The sequence below is a fragment of the Odontomachus brunneus genome, unplaced genomic scaffold, assembly GCF_010583005.1.
Source record: "Odontomachus brunneus isolate Ranch 3 - 2012 unplaced genomic scaffold, Obru_v1 Obru_scaffold_012, whole genome shotgun sequence".
Lineage (NCBI taxonomy): Eukaryota > Metazoa > Arthropoda > Insecta > Hymenoptera > Formicidae > Odontomachus > Odontomachus brunneus.
In genome coordinates, this window is record NW_022639462.1 from 1,120,780 (window position 1) to 1,139,987 (window position 19,208).

General features: G+C 42.2%; 1 protein-coding gene across 10 annotated transcripts in view; it reads left to right on the top strand.

Moving 5' to 3' along the window:
- LOC116840802 (homeobox protein prospero-like) overlaps positions 1-17,926 on the top strand; it is a 34,733-nt gene extending 16,807 nt beyond the window's left edge. For 6 of the 10 annotated variants that reach the window (XM_032808001.1, XM_032808008.1, XM_032808004.1 and 3 more), the window contains 7 exons: positions 5,250-5,610; positions 6,435-6,603; positions 8,359-8,551; positions 8,644-8,912; positions 10,165-10,750; positions 10,867-11,004; positions 11,116-17,926. In XM_032808001.1, coding sequence (XP_032663892.1) covers positions 5,250-5,610; positions 6,435-6,603; positions 8,359-8,551; positions 8,644-8,912; positions 10,165-10,750; positions 10,867-11,004; positions 11,116-11,522 — 2,123 coding nt within the window. In that variant the 3' untranslated portion in view covers positions 11,523-17,926. The remainder of the gene's footprint in view (positions 1-5,249; positions 5,611-6,434; positions 6,604-8,358; positions 8,552-8,643; positions 8,913-10,164; positions 10,751-10,866; positions 11,005-11,115) is intronic. The other 4 variants (XM_032808010.1, XM_032808011.1, XM_032808007.1 and 1 more) reach the window with 3 other exon arrangements.
- Positions 17,927-19,208: the final 1,282 nt, after the last annotated feature.

Sequence of the window (19,208 nt, forward strand, 5' to 3'; positions counted from 1 at the left end):
CGTTGACACGCTCGATCACGTTAACTTCGAAGGTTACTTCCTGTTCGACGTTCACTGTCGTGTAGGGGCGACAAAGGACGAGATGAACAGTGGAACGTCCAGGAATATCCGAGATAGTGGACGGACAAAACGTTCCCAAGTTTCCTCGAAGTGACACCTCGGTCGATCGACGTGCTACCGCCATCGATTTCTCGGCCAGAATGTGTACCGGTGATTCAGTTGCGAACGCACGCGAATTTCTTTTCCGTCCAGAGGCAGGAAAAGGAGAGCAGAGTGGTTTTCGAAGGTCGCGTCGGACGACGCCGTTCCTACGAGAAAATCACACGCTCAGTTGTAAGCTACGTGTTCGCGAGATTTTTCGAGACTTTTCAAGCAAAAGTCTCCTCAGCACGACCGGCGAGACATCGACTACTCGCTACGCGTCGTAATTCTCGCGCGCGCGTGGGTAATTGTTTCAAATTTATTCTTACACGTGTGAACGTGTCGCGTTACAAGGTTTCGCGGAGGAGACCGATCGATCGATCGATCTTGCGCCTCTGGGCGAATATCTGGAGCGAAATGTTGCGATTTCGAATTCGCGTCACTCGCGCGGTCATTCATTTTACACGGCGGACTCTTGTCGCTCGCATCACTGGCATACGTGAATTTTTCCTCGTGCTGGTCGTTCCGCAGGTGGCGACGTCGCATTTTCGGAAAACGGCACGATCGCGACAGACGATAATAATACTTTTCGATTAGTCCCGCGCGGCTTTGTCGCACGAATGCGGCGTCGTTCTGCAGCATGCATTAAACATTCTTGACGCCGATAGAGTGGCGATGCTCGTGCGTCCGCGAAAAAAAAGAGAAAAAGAATCCAGTTGAACCGTTGAACCGATCGGCATATCATTTGAAAGGAAAATCACCGCCGTAGTTCCGCCGGGGTGTAGTAAATATGCAAATGCCGTTGGCGCGCGCGAAATCTACTCGCTGTAAACCGGAGAACGAGTGGTCGATCCTCTGATCGCGCCAGCTCTCGCTAATGTACGCCCGCGTTTTGTAATATTTTCAGTCGGCGGGCGACCGGCCTCCTCTCTCGTTCTGACCCGACGGAGTCTGACGGGGTCGTTGTCGTGCATCGTCGTCGCGAACCTCGGGATCCTCTCCCGGCTTTGAATCGGTCAATTAAATCTTTCGTCACGCCGCGCGTTCGCGAGATCATTCGCGGATTCATTTCGGTGGAGCGCTGGACCACGTATACGGGCTTTCGCACACACGGAGAGAATGTTATAGTAAAAATTGCTAAAGGCACTAAACATTACTTTGAGGAGTAGATCGACATTCTGGAATAATTCACTATCCTTTCGTTTCATGCTATTTATATATTTTACATTGAAATGTGTCATTAAAACACTTGCATGTTTCTGGCGAAATTTATTATCCCTTAGCAAGATAGACCTTATTGATAGTCTGTTTTTCTGGACTGCTAAAAACATAATAGAAATGAAAATAATTTATATGAAACGAAACTATAATATTCTCCCCGTGTGTGCACTTGAATTACCGCAACCGTAGGCAAAATAATAATGTTTTTTAACCAATTAGGGCTGAACTAATCCATCAATAATTAGGATTCAAATATGATGGCGTTGTCCTGATATAACACCACATATTACAAGTATTCGCCAGTGCTGGAGAACGCAGACATCGTTTTTTACTGGGGCAGACCCGTGCTTATCGATAGAATAACTCGTCAAACCGTCCGACATTATCCTTGCAGATAAAATAGCAAAAATAGCCACAATTATTGATATTGCGGTTGCTGTAATACACAACATCAAGCTGACAGAATCCGAAAATTACTCAAGTATGAGGAATTCACTATGCAAATAAAAAGTGGGAGTTGGATAAGGTCAGCATATATTCCATTATCATCTTGGCAGGAGTTATCTAGAAAAACACCCACACAATTAAGACCGTGGCAAAAAACTTGCCATAGCCAACAACATTTTGGAGGTGAGCCAAAAAGTAATCCTGCTTCAAACTTGTCATATTGCTCACAAGTTCCTCAATTAACCAGTATTATTGACATCCAGCAGGCCAGAGTGAATTCCCTTTTTACGTCGATCTAATCCCAGAAAAACATCTAAAGGATAGGTGAAAATTTCCCAGCAACAATGTCGATAGATCTACACTGAGAAAAAATGTTCAATATTTGTAACTATATAATCTCATAGAGAAATAATTACTATAAATTATGGTTAATAATTTTTTTTATTAAATTCTACTATAATGTTAGTGATAATAATCTCGCATGTATATTATTACCATTTTCGTGTCGGAACAATCAAAAAATACGAGTGGAGCCATAAATAATTTTAGTTAGATTAACCATTTTTTTTTCTCTCAGTGTCATCCTATGCAAAAATAACTATAGAACTCATCTATTTAAAATTCTAGTTATTCAGTCTGAATGCTACTTATACGGTTACTTCAATTTTTTAGCCAGAAAACAATATCCCGATTGGTTTCTTAGCTTAAGTTTACGTTCACGAAATTAAGAGAAAGATAAGATTTGTAAGAGCTGTGTGTCGGATGTAAGCGAATAGGACTGAATGGGACAATAATGTTTAACAGTGTTAGACGTCCGTGCCGAATATTTTTTCCGACTTTCAATGTACGGATGATCCACTTTCCACGTCAAACTGATCTTGAATTTCATTATTAAATTAATTTTATTTAATAATTTTATTATTAAATTAACTTTCCATTTTATTTATCACCATTCATGCACTTTATAATGTTGCGAAAAAACCATAGAAGAAGGAGGACGTACTAAGTGGCCTGCGTTTCTTTTTGTTCCAGAGAGAGAAAAATATCAAAAGCGCGATTTGCTAGGCCGGAATTCGAACCCGGGTCTTTCGTTTGCCGAGCGACTGCTCTAAAACCACTGAGTTACCTGACGTTTCACGCTCACGACACTCTCCTCTCCCCAGATAACGTTCAGAGATGCCGTTCGGGAGCGAAAAATGACACTTCTTACAGTAGTACGGTTTTTGTAGGGACCTTATCTTTCTCTCAATTTGGCATACACTTTCAAAATTTTTGAGATATACATAGTTTATTTCTTTGGTACGCTTACGGCAAAAGCGTTTTCTATACTTCGGTCCAAAACAAACAACATATGAGCATTTCGGTTGCAAGGAATGTTGTCAGTGGCTGAATTGCTACGATGTCTCGCCCGATATCCTGCCTGAAGCAGTATTTTTCACAATATCATAAAATGTACAATTAAGTTGGGATAAATGAAAGAGGGAGCGACATTAAATAATAAATAGAATTCAGAATCGATTTGACGTGGAAAGGTGAATTCTCACTGCATATATCGAAAATCCCAAGAATATTTAACGCGTGCATCTCTAACACCGATATCTAGTTATTCTAGTTATTCTTCCATTCTTTATCCTTATCTTTCACTTAATTTGATATATATCTTCAGAGTCTTTGGCATACAGTTTGGTTCCTATGCTCACAGTTATGGTAGTTCACGTGCAAAAGCCTCTCTAACGCGTCGTCGTCCTCGGTGCTCGATCGAGCTTCTCTCTCTCTCTCCTCTCTCTTCTCTTTCTCTTCTCTCTCCTCTCTCCTCTCCCTCTCTCCTCTCTCTCTCTCTCTCCTCTCTCTCTCTCTCTCCTCTCTCTTCTCTTTCTCTTCTCTCTCTCTTCTCTCTCTCTCTCCCTCTTTCTCTCGCGCGGGGCACATACGTACGCCGCGTTGCTGTCTTTGAGCGTCAAGAATAGATTTAGGAAGCGACGAGCTATGCGACGGGCCGCTGCCAAGTCGACTCGCACATGAATGAGTAACTTGTATGTGCGTACACGTGCTGTGCTAATTTATAGCGCCGCGACGACGCGGAGGACGGAGTTAAAGGGATTTCGGAGAGGGGGATGAATTCTGGTCCTCCGTAGCCCGGTAGCGAGACATTGCGGCCACTCGCGAATTTATTATCATCATACATTTGCCGCGCAGATCGGCTTTTCGGAGATTTGCGACGTAGGGCGAGAATATTCTCAAACATGCGTTATGGACCTCGTGAATTACGTTCTGCTGCGAATCCGTCGCGCGATTTCCGCAGGGATCGATTCATCGATTATTCGGAGAGCGCCGAGACGTTCGGGTGAATCGCGTTGTTTCTCAAGTACAAAGGATCACCTTCGAACGGAACTAATATCCGCGCGAACTTAATCGTGCGAATTGTCTAAGTAATTTCCAATGGCGACGGTAGGACATTCCGCTTGTAGAGCGAGTACCTTCGCCGCAAAGGGATTGTCTTGTTCGAAGCCATCGCCACTGCAGAGGGTGTCTGCTAATCTTAGGCGAAAGCACAGTCATTCAGGCTCGAGCGTAGAATAGAATGGATCGGGGAAGGAAGGGAGAAAGAGAGAGAGGGGCTTTGTCGTCTGCATCGCGGAACGCCAGGAATCGCAGTGCCTCCGTGAATGCGCCTGTGTCCAGAATGAAACCTTCGAGTTGGTGCAACGGAGCCGCCGCGGTAAAATCTTGGCTCCCGTGGCGCCGTTCTTTCTCTCTCCTCCACTCTCCGAGAAAAGAACACTTCGGGCAACAACAATCGGATAACTTACATCTGAACTGTCTCAAGTCCGCGTTGAAAAAGCAGCTCACTTTCAAATAAACAATAACAGCGTGAACAAACGTTGACGACTAAAAACAATCGTCGTGCTGAAATTTAACAAAAGTTATATGGAAGTGGTTTATTTAAACCAATTATATATACGAAATTGTATAAGAAAGATCAGGGATCACTCCTTCCCTGTGTGTGTGCAGCAACCAGCTTGCGGTAATTACCTCGTTCTCACTTTGTCAGGACGTAATCTTTCTTCTCTTGGTCATGACGGCTGGGCAGCCGCTAATTTCCGAGAGAATGGAGAAGTCGTAGCAAGAAGGCAGGCACGTGCTTCAGAGAATTTCGGGCTTCTCTGCAAGCCGCTCCTCAAGGAGAAATGGGACCTGAATTGTAGTTGCAGTTCCCTTTGCAGCTTTGCCCGGGGAGAATAGCTCTTACAAAGTGAAGCGTGACACGTGGCAATGTGCAAATGGACAAATTAAAATTGTTCTAAAGTTTATTTCTTTCAAGTCACAAGTGTAAAGGCGATTTTCATGAAATACTGTTAAGAGAACTCGACGAACTGGCGAGAGACGCTTCGGTTATGGTGTTCGATGGGCCGTGTCAAATAATTGTGACTATGTTGCAGAAGAAGATCCATTGGAGATCAGTCAAGCGATCGCTTCCAGGGGGACTGCTGTGATTTCCTCGCGAGTCATACCAGCTTCTACCGGCACGAACTCCTTGTCTGCTCTTCATTCAACGTCTCATCACTACCTCCAACATCAACAACATTCGCAGCAGCAGCAGCAGCAACAACAACAACAACAACACCAGCAGCAGCAGCAGCAGCAACAGCAACAACATCACCACCACCACCACCAGAGCGATCATCACGGCACACACAATCAGTACATGGAAAATCATAATCCGAATCAGTCGCAACAAAACGCGGGTAACCTCGTCGTCGACGTAGAAACCAGCCACGACAATAAAAAACATCGGACCGGGTAAAAGTCTATTCTTTCTCTGATTTCTCATTCTCTCGCGCCGGGCCTCCAGTCACATTTTCTTACTCTAAAATTTCCAACAAGGATTCACTAGCAAATACCGGCCCGTTAAACGGCTCCGACATACGGCATTGCGACTTAAAATCCTATTAAAGTAGAAAATCGTCCGAGATTACACCAAGTTGTACGTTTTATTCCTCGCTTCGTTATCTCGTGGCTTCATGTCACACCTTATCGGCGTGTTATGCTTGAATCTGCCCGAAATACGTAATATAATGCCTATCTGAATCGACACATACGCATCGGCACTAACACACTTCGCCGCGAGTCGATATGTCAGCCTGTTGCTTCGCACGCTCTCGCTTCATCTTCTCTCCCTTCCTCTCTCTCTCTCTGCCTCTCCTCGCCTCCTCGCCTCCTCTCTTTTCTTCTCCGTGCACGAGCAAACGTGCGACGCGCCGTCGCCGACGCTATAAGTTACTATACCTATTTACGCCGTGCACGTGTCCAGGGTGAATGGCACGTGCACGATGCATCACTCGGCGCGTTGCGTTGTGCGGCGATAACGCGTGGCGGTCACGCTATTACATGATCGCGCCCGTAACGTACCAGCGAATTCCTCTTGTCGTGAGCGACGTACCTCGCGATATCTCGCGGCGAAAAATTCGAGAATTGTTCTTCCTTTCCTTTTAATCCGACCGCCGCTCTTTGTGCCGTGCATGTCGTTGTTGAAAGAGTCGAAGTCGCGAAGATTTGCGGGAAACCGCACGCCCGTTTATCTCTTCTCGTGTATCTCTCCTCATAATTCATCTCTTCTCGTACAGACCCTGCGTAATCCGATCCGGCACGAGGGAAGTACACAACAAACTGGAAAAGAATCGTAGAGCACACCTCAAAGAATGCTTCGAGCTCTTGAAAAAGATGCTACCGCAGCAAGATGAGAAGAAGTCTTCGAATCTCTCCATCCTTCATGCGGCGAACCAATATATACAGGTTTGTTGTCTCACACAAACGTGCGCTTTTACATTGTACGATAAATGATCCGGAGACCTATTTCGCAACTCGGATAAGGCTTTTTATCACATTAGATGTCTTCACCTCCGAGCGACTAGACTGGAATAATGGCCAATCGCGTTGTGATCGTCTCGCCGGGGTAATTCTGCAGGAATATTGCTCTCTTTCGAATACCCGGATTTTCCATTCCGATTCTACGTGATTTTCTTCGCGACGTCGCGCCGCGATCGATAGATACACAAGACTCGCCGCCACCATGCGCATATAAAGTGCACGCTCGCCGCTTCATTGTAAATTCTTACACTCATTGTCGATTTATAGCTGCGTACGTGTCGTATGTAGTCGAGGGTGAGCGAAATTCCACGCGGCGACCGAATGCGTATTGCGTCGCGATTAAATTTATATTCGCGCGGGATCTCCACACTTTCATCCACACGGTCGATGCACTCTCGCGCGAATACGGCTCAATCGTCGACGGCAGCAACGTGGTTACTTGAAAATTTCACTATTAACCCGATTCTCGCGCTCGGCTTTATATAAAAATATACAAATGTTTGTTTTGATACCTTGTATCTTCGTAATCGATTAAAATGAATCTCGTGTTTGCACTGTCGGTTCTCTTCATTACGTAAAGTTATGGGAAAAAATGAGATTTATAGACAGAGATTGAGTTTCAGAAAACTTAAGCCATAAAAGATTTATCGAATTTCTTTTTCGTTGACTCGATATGGATCCGGCTCAAGGATAAATCTAGCTTCGCGACACGTGCACCGATTTCGCGCGAGTGCGACAAGAACTCGCGCAAATTCTCGTGTACTGGGTATCACTTATTCTGCGTCCCCGCGAAGGTCGACCTCCTCCTCCTCTTTTCTTTCGCGATTTCGTCTCCCACCGACGGTGCGAACTTGTTCTCTCACTTATATCTATATTGCTGCCATTTTTTTTTAATTTTCTTCATTTTTTTGAATTTCACGACACGCTTGCTTCGCGTTTCTTTGCCTTTCACTCTCTTTTTCCTACATATTCATCTAGATTTCCATATATCGTACTAATATTTGAAATAGCTCTATTAGCATTATCTTATAATTATCCATTCTCTAGAAACATATTCTGCAGTTTGAATAATTAAAAGATTTATAAAGTAGGTAAAACAAAAATCTCTCTAATACGAATTAACGACTTGCACTTTGCTTGTGCATACGTTGTGCTTCTGTACGAGAAGCCTCTCTCTCGTCTTTCTTCTCTTCTTTTTAGTCCCACCTCCCTCTCTGTATTATCATCCCCTCTTTCCTCTAATACAACCCCCGCCAATTTCTCCCACTCTTCATTTTCCTTCTCCTCTTCCCCGCCTCTCCGTGTATATCGTACCATCTCGAGGCATGTTCGTGCGCGTAGCATTTTTCTGCGGGAGAGCATTACCTATATCGACTCCACGTGACTGCGCGGCCATCGGTGTCACGCCACATGGCACGTACATACATGTAGCACATGCTGCTGTATGGACTTTTATCGCCCGACGCCGGTGTTGCCGGCGGCTGTTACGAACTCTCTCCTCCCTCTCAGACGCCAAAAGCGGCGGCCGCCGCGCACAAATTGTTTACAGAACATACAGAGCAATCTGTTACTGGCGACGGAGAAGGAGGGGATAGTTTTATATACAAAAATGAACTGGTAATAAAACGTGGAATGTTCAGGAGAAAGGTCTGCAAAGCATTTTCTTTTTACACTCCGTAGGCACTGACGAAAAAGGATCTAGATTATCAACGAGAGTTGCAGAGGCTTGCGGAAGAGAAAATCGCCGCGGATCAGAGATTGGACTTGTTAAAGCAGGAGGTCGTTGCGACTTGGGAAAACGTTGATTTCGCTCAAATCGAAACTCTTCTCGCGAGAACCACTCCAGGAACAGACATCATGGTCGTTAGAAATAGTAAGGCATCTCTAACATACGGAATTAAGAATAAGCTCTCACTTACTGAAAATCTGAAAGCGTTTAGAGAAATATTCATGGCTTTACGTTAGTTTCAGAAACATCAGCGGATGTCGAAATTACTGGACTGCCTCAGGGTGGCACGAGGTATAGCAGCACAAGCAGCCTGAACAGCATTACAGCTAGTCCTCCACAAGCGCTGCACTCCCCCAGCGCAACTTCCAACATCCACAATCAAGCTGCGACCGCGAGCATCGTTTGTCAAACGCAAGATTTGAATCTTGCACGAGGCTCCAGGGAAAGTCCACCAGTCAGTTCGACCCCCGTATCATCCACGCCCAGTATTCCCACCCCGACGCAGGTATGCATTCTCTATTCTCGTCTCGCTTCGTGGACGAACGATGAGCGAATTATATCAGCACCGCATCCAAGGCCGGATCGTGGATATCACGATTTTGCAATAAACCGGTGCCAGAATAAAACATCGCGCATTTGCAGAGCCGGTTACAGAGACTGGTACTGGAAGCGGCTTTGAAAATGCGCGACACGCTTTTAAGACCTTAGTATCACACAATTTCTTTCGCTGAAAACGCACGCATTTAGAATCAGTGTTGGTATGTGTGGACATCGACCTGTATATCTTCTCTCTCTTTCTCTCTTCCTCCCCCCACTCTCTCCTCCTCTTTTAACTTTTACTAGAATATTACAAGCGCATAGAATGTAGTATATCATATTTTGCAGATATATATATATATATATATATATATATATATATATATATATATACACATATACATACATACACATATATACAGGGTGTCTGACTCGTACCGTACCAGAGTTAATATATTATAGCTAGAATAGGTCAGGATGAATAATCGGTGTCTTTTTTTAAACAACTACGTAAAATTTTGAAATATTAACGATAAAAGATTTCTACCAAGCGGCAGCCCACTGGCCAATCAGCTGCGGTGAGATGAATCCTTTATTCGTTCTCGTATAAGCATGAAAGGCTAGCCTGCCATATCCATGCTACAGCATGTGCAGCGTTCGTTCACTATGCGTGTTGATTGGCCAGTGGATTGCCGCTCGGTAAAAATCTTTTATCGTTAATATCTAAAAATTTTGGTTATTTATAAAAAAGATACTGATTCTATTACTCACTCCGACCTATTCTAGCTATATATAGCTTTGGTGTGGTATGAATCAGACACACTGTATACACACATATACACACGTACATATATATTACATCAATACATATTTGAAATGTACGTGTCGCAATATCCTTCATTTCTAGAAGCCAAAACAAACAAATCAAATTAATTATACAGATATTAACTTTATTATCGCTTAGGTTTTGAAAAAAAAGAAAAATAAGACGAAGTCTCTGCTCGATAGCATACTGTATTCCTATACAATACACGTCGCGAGAATCAATTTTGAAAAAAGACGAGCTGTCAACAGTGACAATGATAATTTCGAGACTTTGGAATTTTAATTTATCACGCTTTTTTATGAATAGATCTGTGGCTTTTCCCATTAATCATGTTGTTAGTGCGTACGTGTGTATTTTTATTATATGGTTACAGGCAGTGGTATTTTTGTTTCAGGAGAAAGTCGCGACGTCGCCAACCGCTAATATAGTACAACAATCACATCAGTTGCATCTGCCAATCAGCGCACAGATGCTAAATACAAACCAAAGCCTTGCAACAATCGTGCCGACGCTGCAACACATCGGGCCGGGTCTTAGAGTGATACCTGGTGATACGAGGCAACTCCTCGTCACTCATACCGGTAACAACGAATCTAGGCCGTTGACGTTGGCAGTGCAAAACTCGTCAGATCAATCCAGGCCGTTGATTGCTGTACAATCCAACGCTGGGAGCGAACCGAGACCAGTGGCGCTAGTCGTTCACTCCTCCACCGCTAGCGACAACCGAGTGACATTTGTACATTCTAACAACGACCGGCCACTGGCCTTGGCTGTACAGTCATCTGCCAGTGATGTTCGACCTGTCACTTTTGTGCACTCAGGAAACGAAGCGCGACCGCTGGTTCTAACTGCTCATTCCCCCGCGCTGAATGTATCGAGTGAGTGCATGTTTTTGTATAATAGATCGCATTCAATAGGCAACTTCAACTTCAATAGACAACTTCAAGATAGACAACTGGATCTTATAAGAAATGAGAAATGTGCGTACGTTGTAAAGCCCTTCCAGCTTTGTCATTCATTTAGATTTTTCGCGAGGCTCGCGAATGTGTGAAACAATTGTCCAATATTTTGAAATAAAAATGTTGCGCTGTTGCAGATGCCCAAACGAGAATCAGGGCCGGTGACGCACAGACCACGCATAAGATGGTTGGTGGCGTGACGCTGGTCGGAGGTAACGGTTCCGAACTGGCAAGACTTCCTGGTGGTGCGGAGTTGAATATACTCCCGGCAAATGGTGAGTGCTATTTCCATTGCGGAATATTCGCTTCGTTATCACGAGCGTTATTCCACTCGTGGAAGTGTTGCACCAACAAAACTAACAGATACGTTCGTTTCACGATTACAGGACTGACGTTAAGTCACGCAGGTGTGTCGCTGCAAACCGCAGCAGCAAAACCAGGATCAACAGTGATGCAAAACGTTCCATCTACCGAGAGTATAGCGCACATTGTCGGTCAACATACGCCACTTTCTGGTTTGACGCCAATTGTCACGCCAATGACGGTTGTTTCCCAAGGTAATCAGGTGACCGCTCACATCCTAGCACCATCCAGTCTCGCGGGAAAAATGATCACCACGCCGCTCCTCAAGACTGTGGGTCAGATGCCGCTGGTGAATGCTCAGTACCTTAACACCACCACATTAGTCAAACCAGTTGTTGTGGTGAGTTCGCCTTCAACGTCCACTCCGCCAGTCTCCACCACTGCTTCCTCCAGTACGCAACCCCCTTCGACCTCGCACTCGACTGTCTGACAGAATCACGGGAAAGCGAAATTAACCTGATCGCGCTGGAATATCAAAATGTGGTTTGCTGCAGTTGCTCGTAGTATCTCTATGTTCAACCGAAGTAAATCTACGTTCTGTCGTTTTTTCATTAATTAGACGAGTTGCTTAGTGGGAGTGGATTAGTGACGAATTAGCGAGGCAAACTTACGATAGGTAATCAAAATTGCGCCTTACACGCAACAAAGAACCTTACGCGATGAAACCTTTGTCCATCGTGCTATTTCTAACATTGTTGGGATTTTACATTTTGAAACTTCCATTTGTGTCCCGCGAGGACCGAATTCGAAGTTTAAGCTCTTTTGGAGAGTGAATTTGACTGAGAATATATATGAGAAAGACCTTGCTCAACTTGTACGACCGTACAATGGTATTGTCTGATTTTATTAGAAGAAAAGATGCTAATTACGGAAATTAAATGTAAAATTTTAACAGCTAATTTATGAAGGCAGCCCGAAGGTGTCGCAAAAGAGAAAGTTCATGTAGCAGTGCGTAATGAGAAATCGATGCTTTTAACACGTTACAATAGCACGTTTGACGAAGCCAGAACTTTAACTTGTACAATAAAGTTTGTCCGATGATTATGAAAATTAAGTATTGCAGCTATGCGCAATAATAATTATATTTCGGTATGGTAAATCATTTTTTTCTGATAATGTATGCTATTCTATCATTTTGTTATATTCATCATTGCGAGCTTTATTCTCCGTAAAGTACTCTGACAAATATCTTTTAGTGAGTGTTTGATGTTCTTTCGAGAACGGTACGCACTTTTCCTTACAGACAAAAAGAGAGAGAGATCGCTTTAATGAGATAGATTGAATAGATATTCCTTTTCGTATAACTTTTAAATTTCTTGACTATTATATGAGATTGATATACGGACGGTTTGTAATTTCGTGGCAATCGGATAAATATCTGAAATTATCATAACGACGTTTAGACTGAAATTGAAAGACGAACGATGGAAACTGATAATATAGTGGCTGTGGAGAGAACAGATATTGAATTCTATATTTAGAAGTCTATTTACTTTTGACAATTCAGTCGCAAAAATGAGGAAAGAATACATTAGTAGTAATATTGGGAATTACATTAAAGGAAAAAAAAAAAAGAAAAAGGAAAAAGAACGCAGTGACAGGGGACAGTATATAAGTTACATTTGTAATGATACGTTTAAGTATTTATTCGTCTGTGTATTTATTATATGTTACGTATATATATAAATTGCTATTTCATTTTCGGTTTTTGAGCTAGAATCGTAATATTGCATTCCCAGGAAACACAAAGTATCATCAATGTTACAATGTCAGCTGAATCATATGGTATATTACGTAACTGTTACTTTTTTATATAATTAATTACATATTTTAGTTAATTATTATATTTAATTACTATATTCTAGTTAATTATATATTTTATAAAAAATATGTAATTATATGATACATATGTAATGATATGATACATATGTAATGATATAATATACCATATGATTTGTTATATAACAATTGTAACAGTTACATAATATACCATATGATTGAGCTGACATTGTAACAGTCGATGATACTTTGTGTTTCCTGGGTTAATTTCGTAATGCAGATCTTGTTATATGGAAAGTGATTTTAGAGCGCATATTTTAAATCGCAGATTTTATAATCGTAAAAAAATGCGCGTATAACGTTCCATCGCTTTTTTCTCCTGTATAACGGCCGTTGCGAGGCTAAAGTACAGAGGAAAACGAAAATGCTCACGCAGATGTCTCTGAGGAAAGCTGGAACGAATGTGCGCGCGTAAAATACCGCCGTATTACTTTTCATTGTTCTTCTGTATGTACGTAAAATCTTCGTTCGCTCTTGTAAGATCGTATTCTACGCTTCCGTTTGGTATTCTCGACGTGGGATCGTCAATGGAATAATTGGCAAGATAAAGGACAAGTTCAATCACGCAAAACTGACGCTCGTTCAAGCGATATTTAAGTGCGTGTTGTTATTTTGCATCGATGAAATATATGTGATACGGCACGTGTAGCGCGCATTGACCATCGACTATTGACGATTCGACTCTCTCGAATATCAGCTCTCATTTGTATATTAGTGTTATTATTTCTTATACCTGCGTATGACTGTATATCTTGTTTTATATTCTTTAAATTATTTAATCGAATAGTACGGTCAGTCAATCGACATTCAAGTCTAATTGCGTGCTTTTGTGGGGTAAAGGGCACAAATGTAAATGCATCCTGGTGATTTAGCACGACGCTATCTAATGAAATAGTTTCGCTGGGAAAGAAATACTGCAATAACGAGAATTCTTAATTCGTGCTGTAAATTAGTATAACTTGCACTGTACAAATTACTTTCGGATTTTAAATTGCGCTTATTACACGTTGTTTTGTTCAAATCGATATCTTTACAGTTTAGCTAGGAAGGGAGACGCATAGAGATGAATGCAATTACGGTGTACACACAATTCGTCACCAGTTTTTATATCGCTGCGATTCACGCTTCTTAGAGACCAAACGGATACGCGAGAAAATTCGATTTGACAAAAAGAAAATAACTCGGTTCGAGTCCATTTTGTGAAGTACTAGTCAATAAAGTTACATTGAATTGTTTTTGGCGTAAACGCTTGAACTCAACGAAACTTCAAGTTGTGCAATGGAAATAATGTTTGTACCGCATGTTGGTGGCATACAGAAAAAGTAAAAGAACAAAAAAAGAAAGGAAAAAGTCATACAGCCGTGAGCGATGCTAAAATGCAAAAGTGAAGGGAAAAAGCGATCGAGCACGAATTGTCACGGGATCGCGATCGCGTCTGCTATCCTATGGACTAACGAAGCGACGTTAATAGCCTCATGTAAATAATAATTCATTGATGCAGAAGGAAGCATCGGACGAGAGGGCCGAAATAGTTTCGCCGTGTGGATGGAGACTAAAAGTAGTACAGCATTAAACATTAAGCGGGATGAATAATGTGTACATGAACAATGTGATATAAGTAATAAATAAAAGATTAATTAATTATAGCACCGTAGCGCTTAAGGAAAAGAAAGAAATCAACTGTTAAACCGTTTACGGCGTAGATAGAAGCTGGTAAATATCATTTACTAATATCCTAAAGGACATCAAGAAATTTAATTGTACATAGCGAATATGAGAGAGAGAGGGGAGGAGAGAAAGAGAAAAAGAGAGAGAGAGAATAAGGATGAAGGCGAAGATGCGGGGTGAGAGAGAGGGAGAGAGCGAAAGAGAGATAAAAGGAGAGATAAATGAGATATATAAATATATTAAGTACGCGAAAGAGGGAGAAAGAAAGATGTGTGTGTGTGTGTGCGTGGTATGAATGCGTGTATAAATGAGCGAGCAAGCGAGCGAGTGAGTGAGTGAAAGAGAGACGAGATGCGAAAGACGACAAATTTACCACGATGCCGACATTATACATGTCCCCCAGATGTATAATAAAACCTGCAGACTGTACACGAGTGAATGATTAATGGAATAAGTGCGTGCAAGAGCGTGTTGTTGTTGTTGTAATCTATGTCAAATTTTGTTATACGCCTTGGTACGCAAGACGGTTATGTCCTATGGCACACTCCGATCAGTTTGTTGAGTATGAAAATGGGTTAGGCGACAGTTTCCCCAAAAGTGAAGGGGATAATGTTGGTACCAAGGAAAATCTCTACACGATATAATTTAAAGATTTGTTCTTTGTAACTGCACTGCTGAACTGGTGCAATAAATTGAAACGAGACAAGTATACGTTTTCTCACTCTAACCTTTTGCGTTCAGCAGTGTGCAGTTACAAACAACTGATCTTATTAAATTATATCGTGTAAAGATTTTCCTTGGTACCAACATTATCCCCTCCACTTTTCGGGAAACTGTCGTCTAACCTGAAAATGCAGCGGGGGCGGGGAAAGGGTGGGGTGGGACGGGATTCAGAGTTGATGATAATGACAGAGGTAATAGGAAGAGAAAGGCGGATGTTGAGAGAGCGCCGTTGAAGAAATTCGATTACTTTGCGCGCGCGAAAGTTGTTAAAAAAAAACAAAAGAAAAAAAAGAGTGCGATGAAACTCAATACAATCTATTACAATAAAGATTGAAATGTGAGTGTGACGGTTGCCCAAATCCTTCTTGTAATTGTCTAGTATCTGCGCCGGCTCCGGACTCTCGACTCGATATCCGAGTACAAGCTAGACCGTGCATCCACAAAATTCTGCGCCTCGCGTTTCTTTCGGAGTGGACGTTGGCGGAATACCAACGTGATTCGTCCGATCTAACGATTTGAAATATTCTCAACCGCAATAACTTGGATAACGCGTTTCTTATAGTACAATCAATTCGACTCTGATAAATGGATGGACAACTTGTTTCCGAAGCGTCTTAATATCTGTAATGCCAAGAATTTTCATATAATAGTCTATGTTCTCGATGATCCTTTCCCTAATATAAATAGCCGATTCACTTACTATTTATTGCGTTTTCCTGTCTGCTATGACACTAACTTGGCAATCGTATGAGTTGGTATCGAGTTATACTCTATTAGATTGAATATTTTTATAGTAAAATCATTCTTAATTAGATAAGTAAAATAATAAAGTGTCTAAATAATGCGTCTTTTAGTAATTAATAATTAGTAATTGATGTCTTAATATCCTTAATACCATGCTACTTATATTTGAGTGACGTGTGGGTTTTCGCGCGGGTACCCTCAATGTCATGTGTAGATGGTTGTTTTACCTAATTAAGAATGATTTTACTATAAAAATCTAATCAAATGTAATTCAATATCAACTCGGTTGCCAAGTGTGTTAAGTTTAGTAGTAAGTGTGTTAGTTATAGTACACGGAAAAACGCAATAAGCAGTAAACGAATCAGATAATTATATCGGAGAGAGGATCATCGAAAACATAAGATTATCATATGAAAATTCTCGGTTGTGATTGACCGATTTGCTTACATTTTTTTATGTACTATGATCTTTATGTGATTTGACTTTGCGTATGATCGCACAGTCTTAGAATAGATAGGTTCGAGGAAGAGCTGATCTATGAGATCCAACGTGGTAGTCAAAGTATGGAAAACTGGCATGATGTGAAGATGTCGAGACTTGCAACGCGTCAATCACTTAAAAATGTGGATTCAAGACGATACGGAAACAGATGCATTCCGCGGTTTGCGATGCGTGATATAAGACGCTGAGCGATCGGGCAAAGAGTAAGGAGCTTGGCGGGACCACTGTGCGCTTATACCATACATATAAGTAGCGATCAAAAACAGATTTCGAAAGAATGAGAGAGAAAGAGAGATTTGTAATCATAGCAATCTGTACCTTCTCAAGTCGTACGAAAGAAAGAGAGAGAGAATGAGTGAAAGAGAGAGAGAGAGAGAGAGAGAAGGCAGTCGCGTTAAAACTTGATGCGGAGAGCAGATCTTCCAGAACGACTGCGAACGACTGTGTTGTCCGCTCGCCAGCCGAGCAAGCGAATCGTCCTCGAAGGCAGATCGGGCCGAGTGCGAGAATCAAAATCGGATCTGCCTTTTTTTAGCGGCTAGTGCTTAGAGATTAAGCGTGTTTTCAGGTGCGAGGCAGGTGCGAACGCGCGATCACGGCGGTCCCGTCGATTCCCCGCGTAACTTGCAGAAGTCCGCAACGAGGAAGTCGTTCCGGCGAACAGTCTACTCGAAACTTTAAAGCACGACCTCTCAGGATTAGAAAAAAAATTTGAAATTCGTTCATTTTGTTGCAAAAAAAAAAAAAAGAAAAGACGCAATCGAATTCAAATCATTCTGCGTCCCCGGTTCTCTTACCTTCGTGATTCCGTTTTACAATCGGGTATATTTTGTTCGATGGCATCTCTTTAACGAAAACTGCATTTTTCAGAAACACTTGATCATTTCAAATTAAGTAAATCACGGCAACTGAACGTTTTTGTCAAGAGCATCACCGCGAATCGCACGGCCTGGTGTCGCGTTCGCGCGCATTGCAGCTGGAACTGCGAATTTCTAGAACTAAATCTACCGTTTAGCTCTTATCGAATTCGTATGTAAGGTCGACTCTTAAGATCTGTCTCGTCGTTGAGTTGGTGAAGATCGATCGGCGCGTTTTTCTCTTGTGGCTGACTTGCACACAAATAAATTGATGAATAGTTTGGCCGTTGCTTCTGTTGAAACCTCGCAAACCGACGCAGTTTGCGTTCTCCGGGCTTCGTCGGTCGCGTCTAACCACACAATCGCAGCGGCGACGTTTGATCCTACACGTAAGGGGGAAGTTGTCGCCGGGATATCTTATGGCGGTAAATGAAACGGTGAGAATGCGAGACGAAAACGTGTTAATTTTGCGATCCATTTATTAAAAATATGCACTAATTCACATTGTGTGTGTTTTCCATTACTTTCAGTTAGAATAGAGTATGACACAATAATATAATATTGTCCTCTATCTACGCATCGAGACGCCTCTAGCACGCAACTCTCAAAATATACATTATCTCGTGTTCATCGTTTACAAAAGACTATATTCATTCTCAGCAGACACTTCTCGGTAGAATTTTGAATTTCTAACTAGAACCATGGACTTTTCTCTCCTAAGACATCTTTTGTCCCGTCTTTCTTTTTTTTTTTTGGTTTTTTTTCCTTCGTTTTGGTCGGATGTTCGCAGATGTACCGCGAATCTTTTGCGGGAACCCGCAAATTGGATATCAACGATGGCACACCGCCACGCATTGGCGCGCGTCTCACGTGGTCTTTGGTTTTTCTTTTTTTTTTTTTCTTCACACGCGATTACAGAGAATCTTGTTAATTAATTGGAATTGCTCGCAATATAACACAAACGTGAGACACAATGTCGCACGCGACAACAAATTCACACAGAGTGCACGGGCTATATATTATATAGTGGTTTTACAATAACTCGAATCAAGGATCTTCGATGCCGTCGTCACGACGTGAGGTCGGTACTCGCGCACAAGACAGAAGAGATAAAAAGAGACCGACACGCAAAGCGAAGTGACAAGTAAAAGTGCGTAAGTATACACGTGGTACGTATATGTTGTCGTTACGTTTTTACAATTTCTCAAGTTTCAAGTCTTCGAATCTCTTTGGGTAAAATGAAGAACAACGCGCGCTCTCTGCTGACACGAGAGAAGACAGTTGCTGATTTATTTCTCCTTATTCGCGAAGATCCTTAATCGCGCGAGATGTGTTGTATATCGAAGACGGCAAACGGAGTTGCTCGTAAGCGGTAAGCACTTAACTAGGGCGCTCTCGAGGGAACGCCAAACGTCGAAACATACAGAATACCGATCCATTTCTCACCGACACATTGTACGAACGCAAAGATCAAGGCGAGCTCTTAATAATATATACGCTGGGTACGTACGGCGAGACGCATTTCGCGAGTAACGCTTTACGCGTAAATAGAGGATTTTGTCATAACAATCGATAGGACTAGCCGCGACTTTCGATCGGTTCGCACGACCGATGGTCGCTTTCGCGAAACGTGCCTTCTCTCGTAGAGATTCTTGCGGCTCAATCCAACTTGAAAGTCGAGATTCGTCACAGGTTATACATTAGTCATCAGTTGCACATACCGAGAATTTTCACATAATAAAATTTAATATATTATTTTCCTATAATGAATAAATTTTATATAA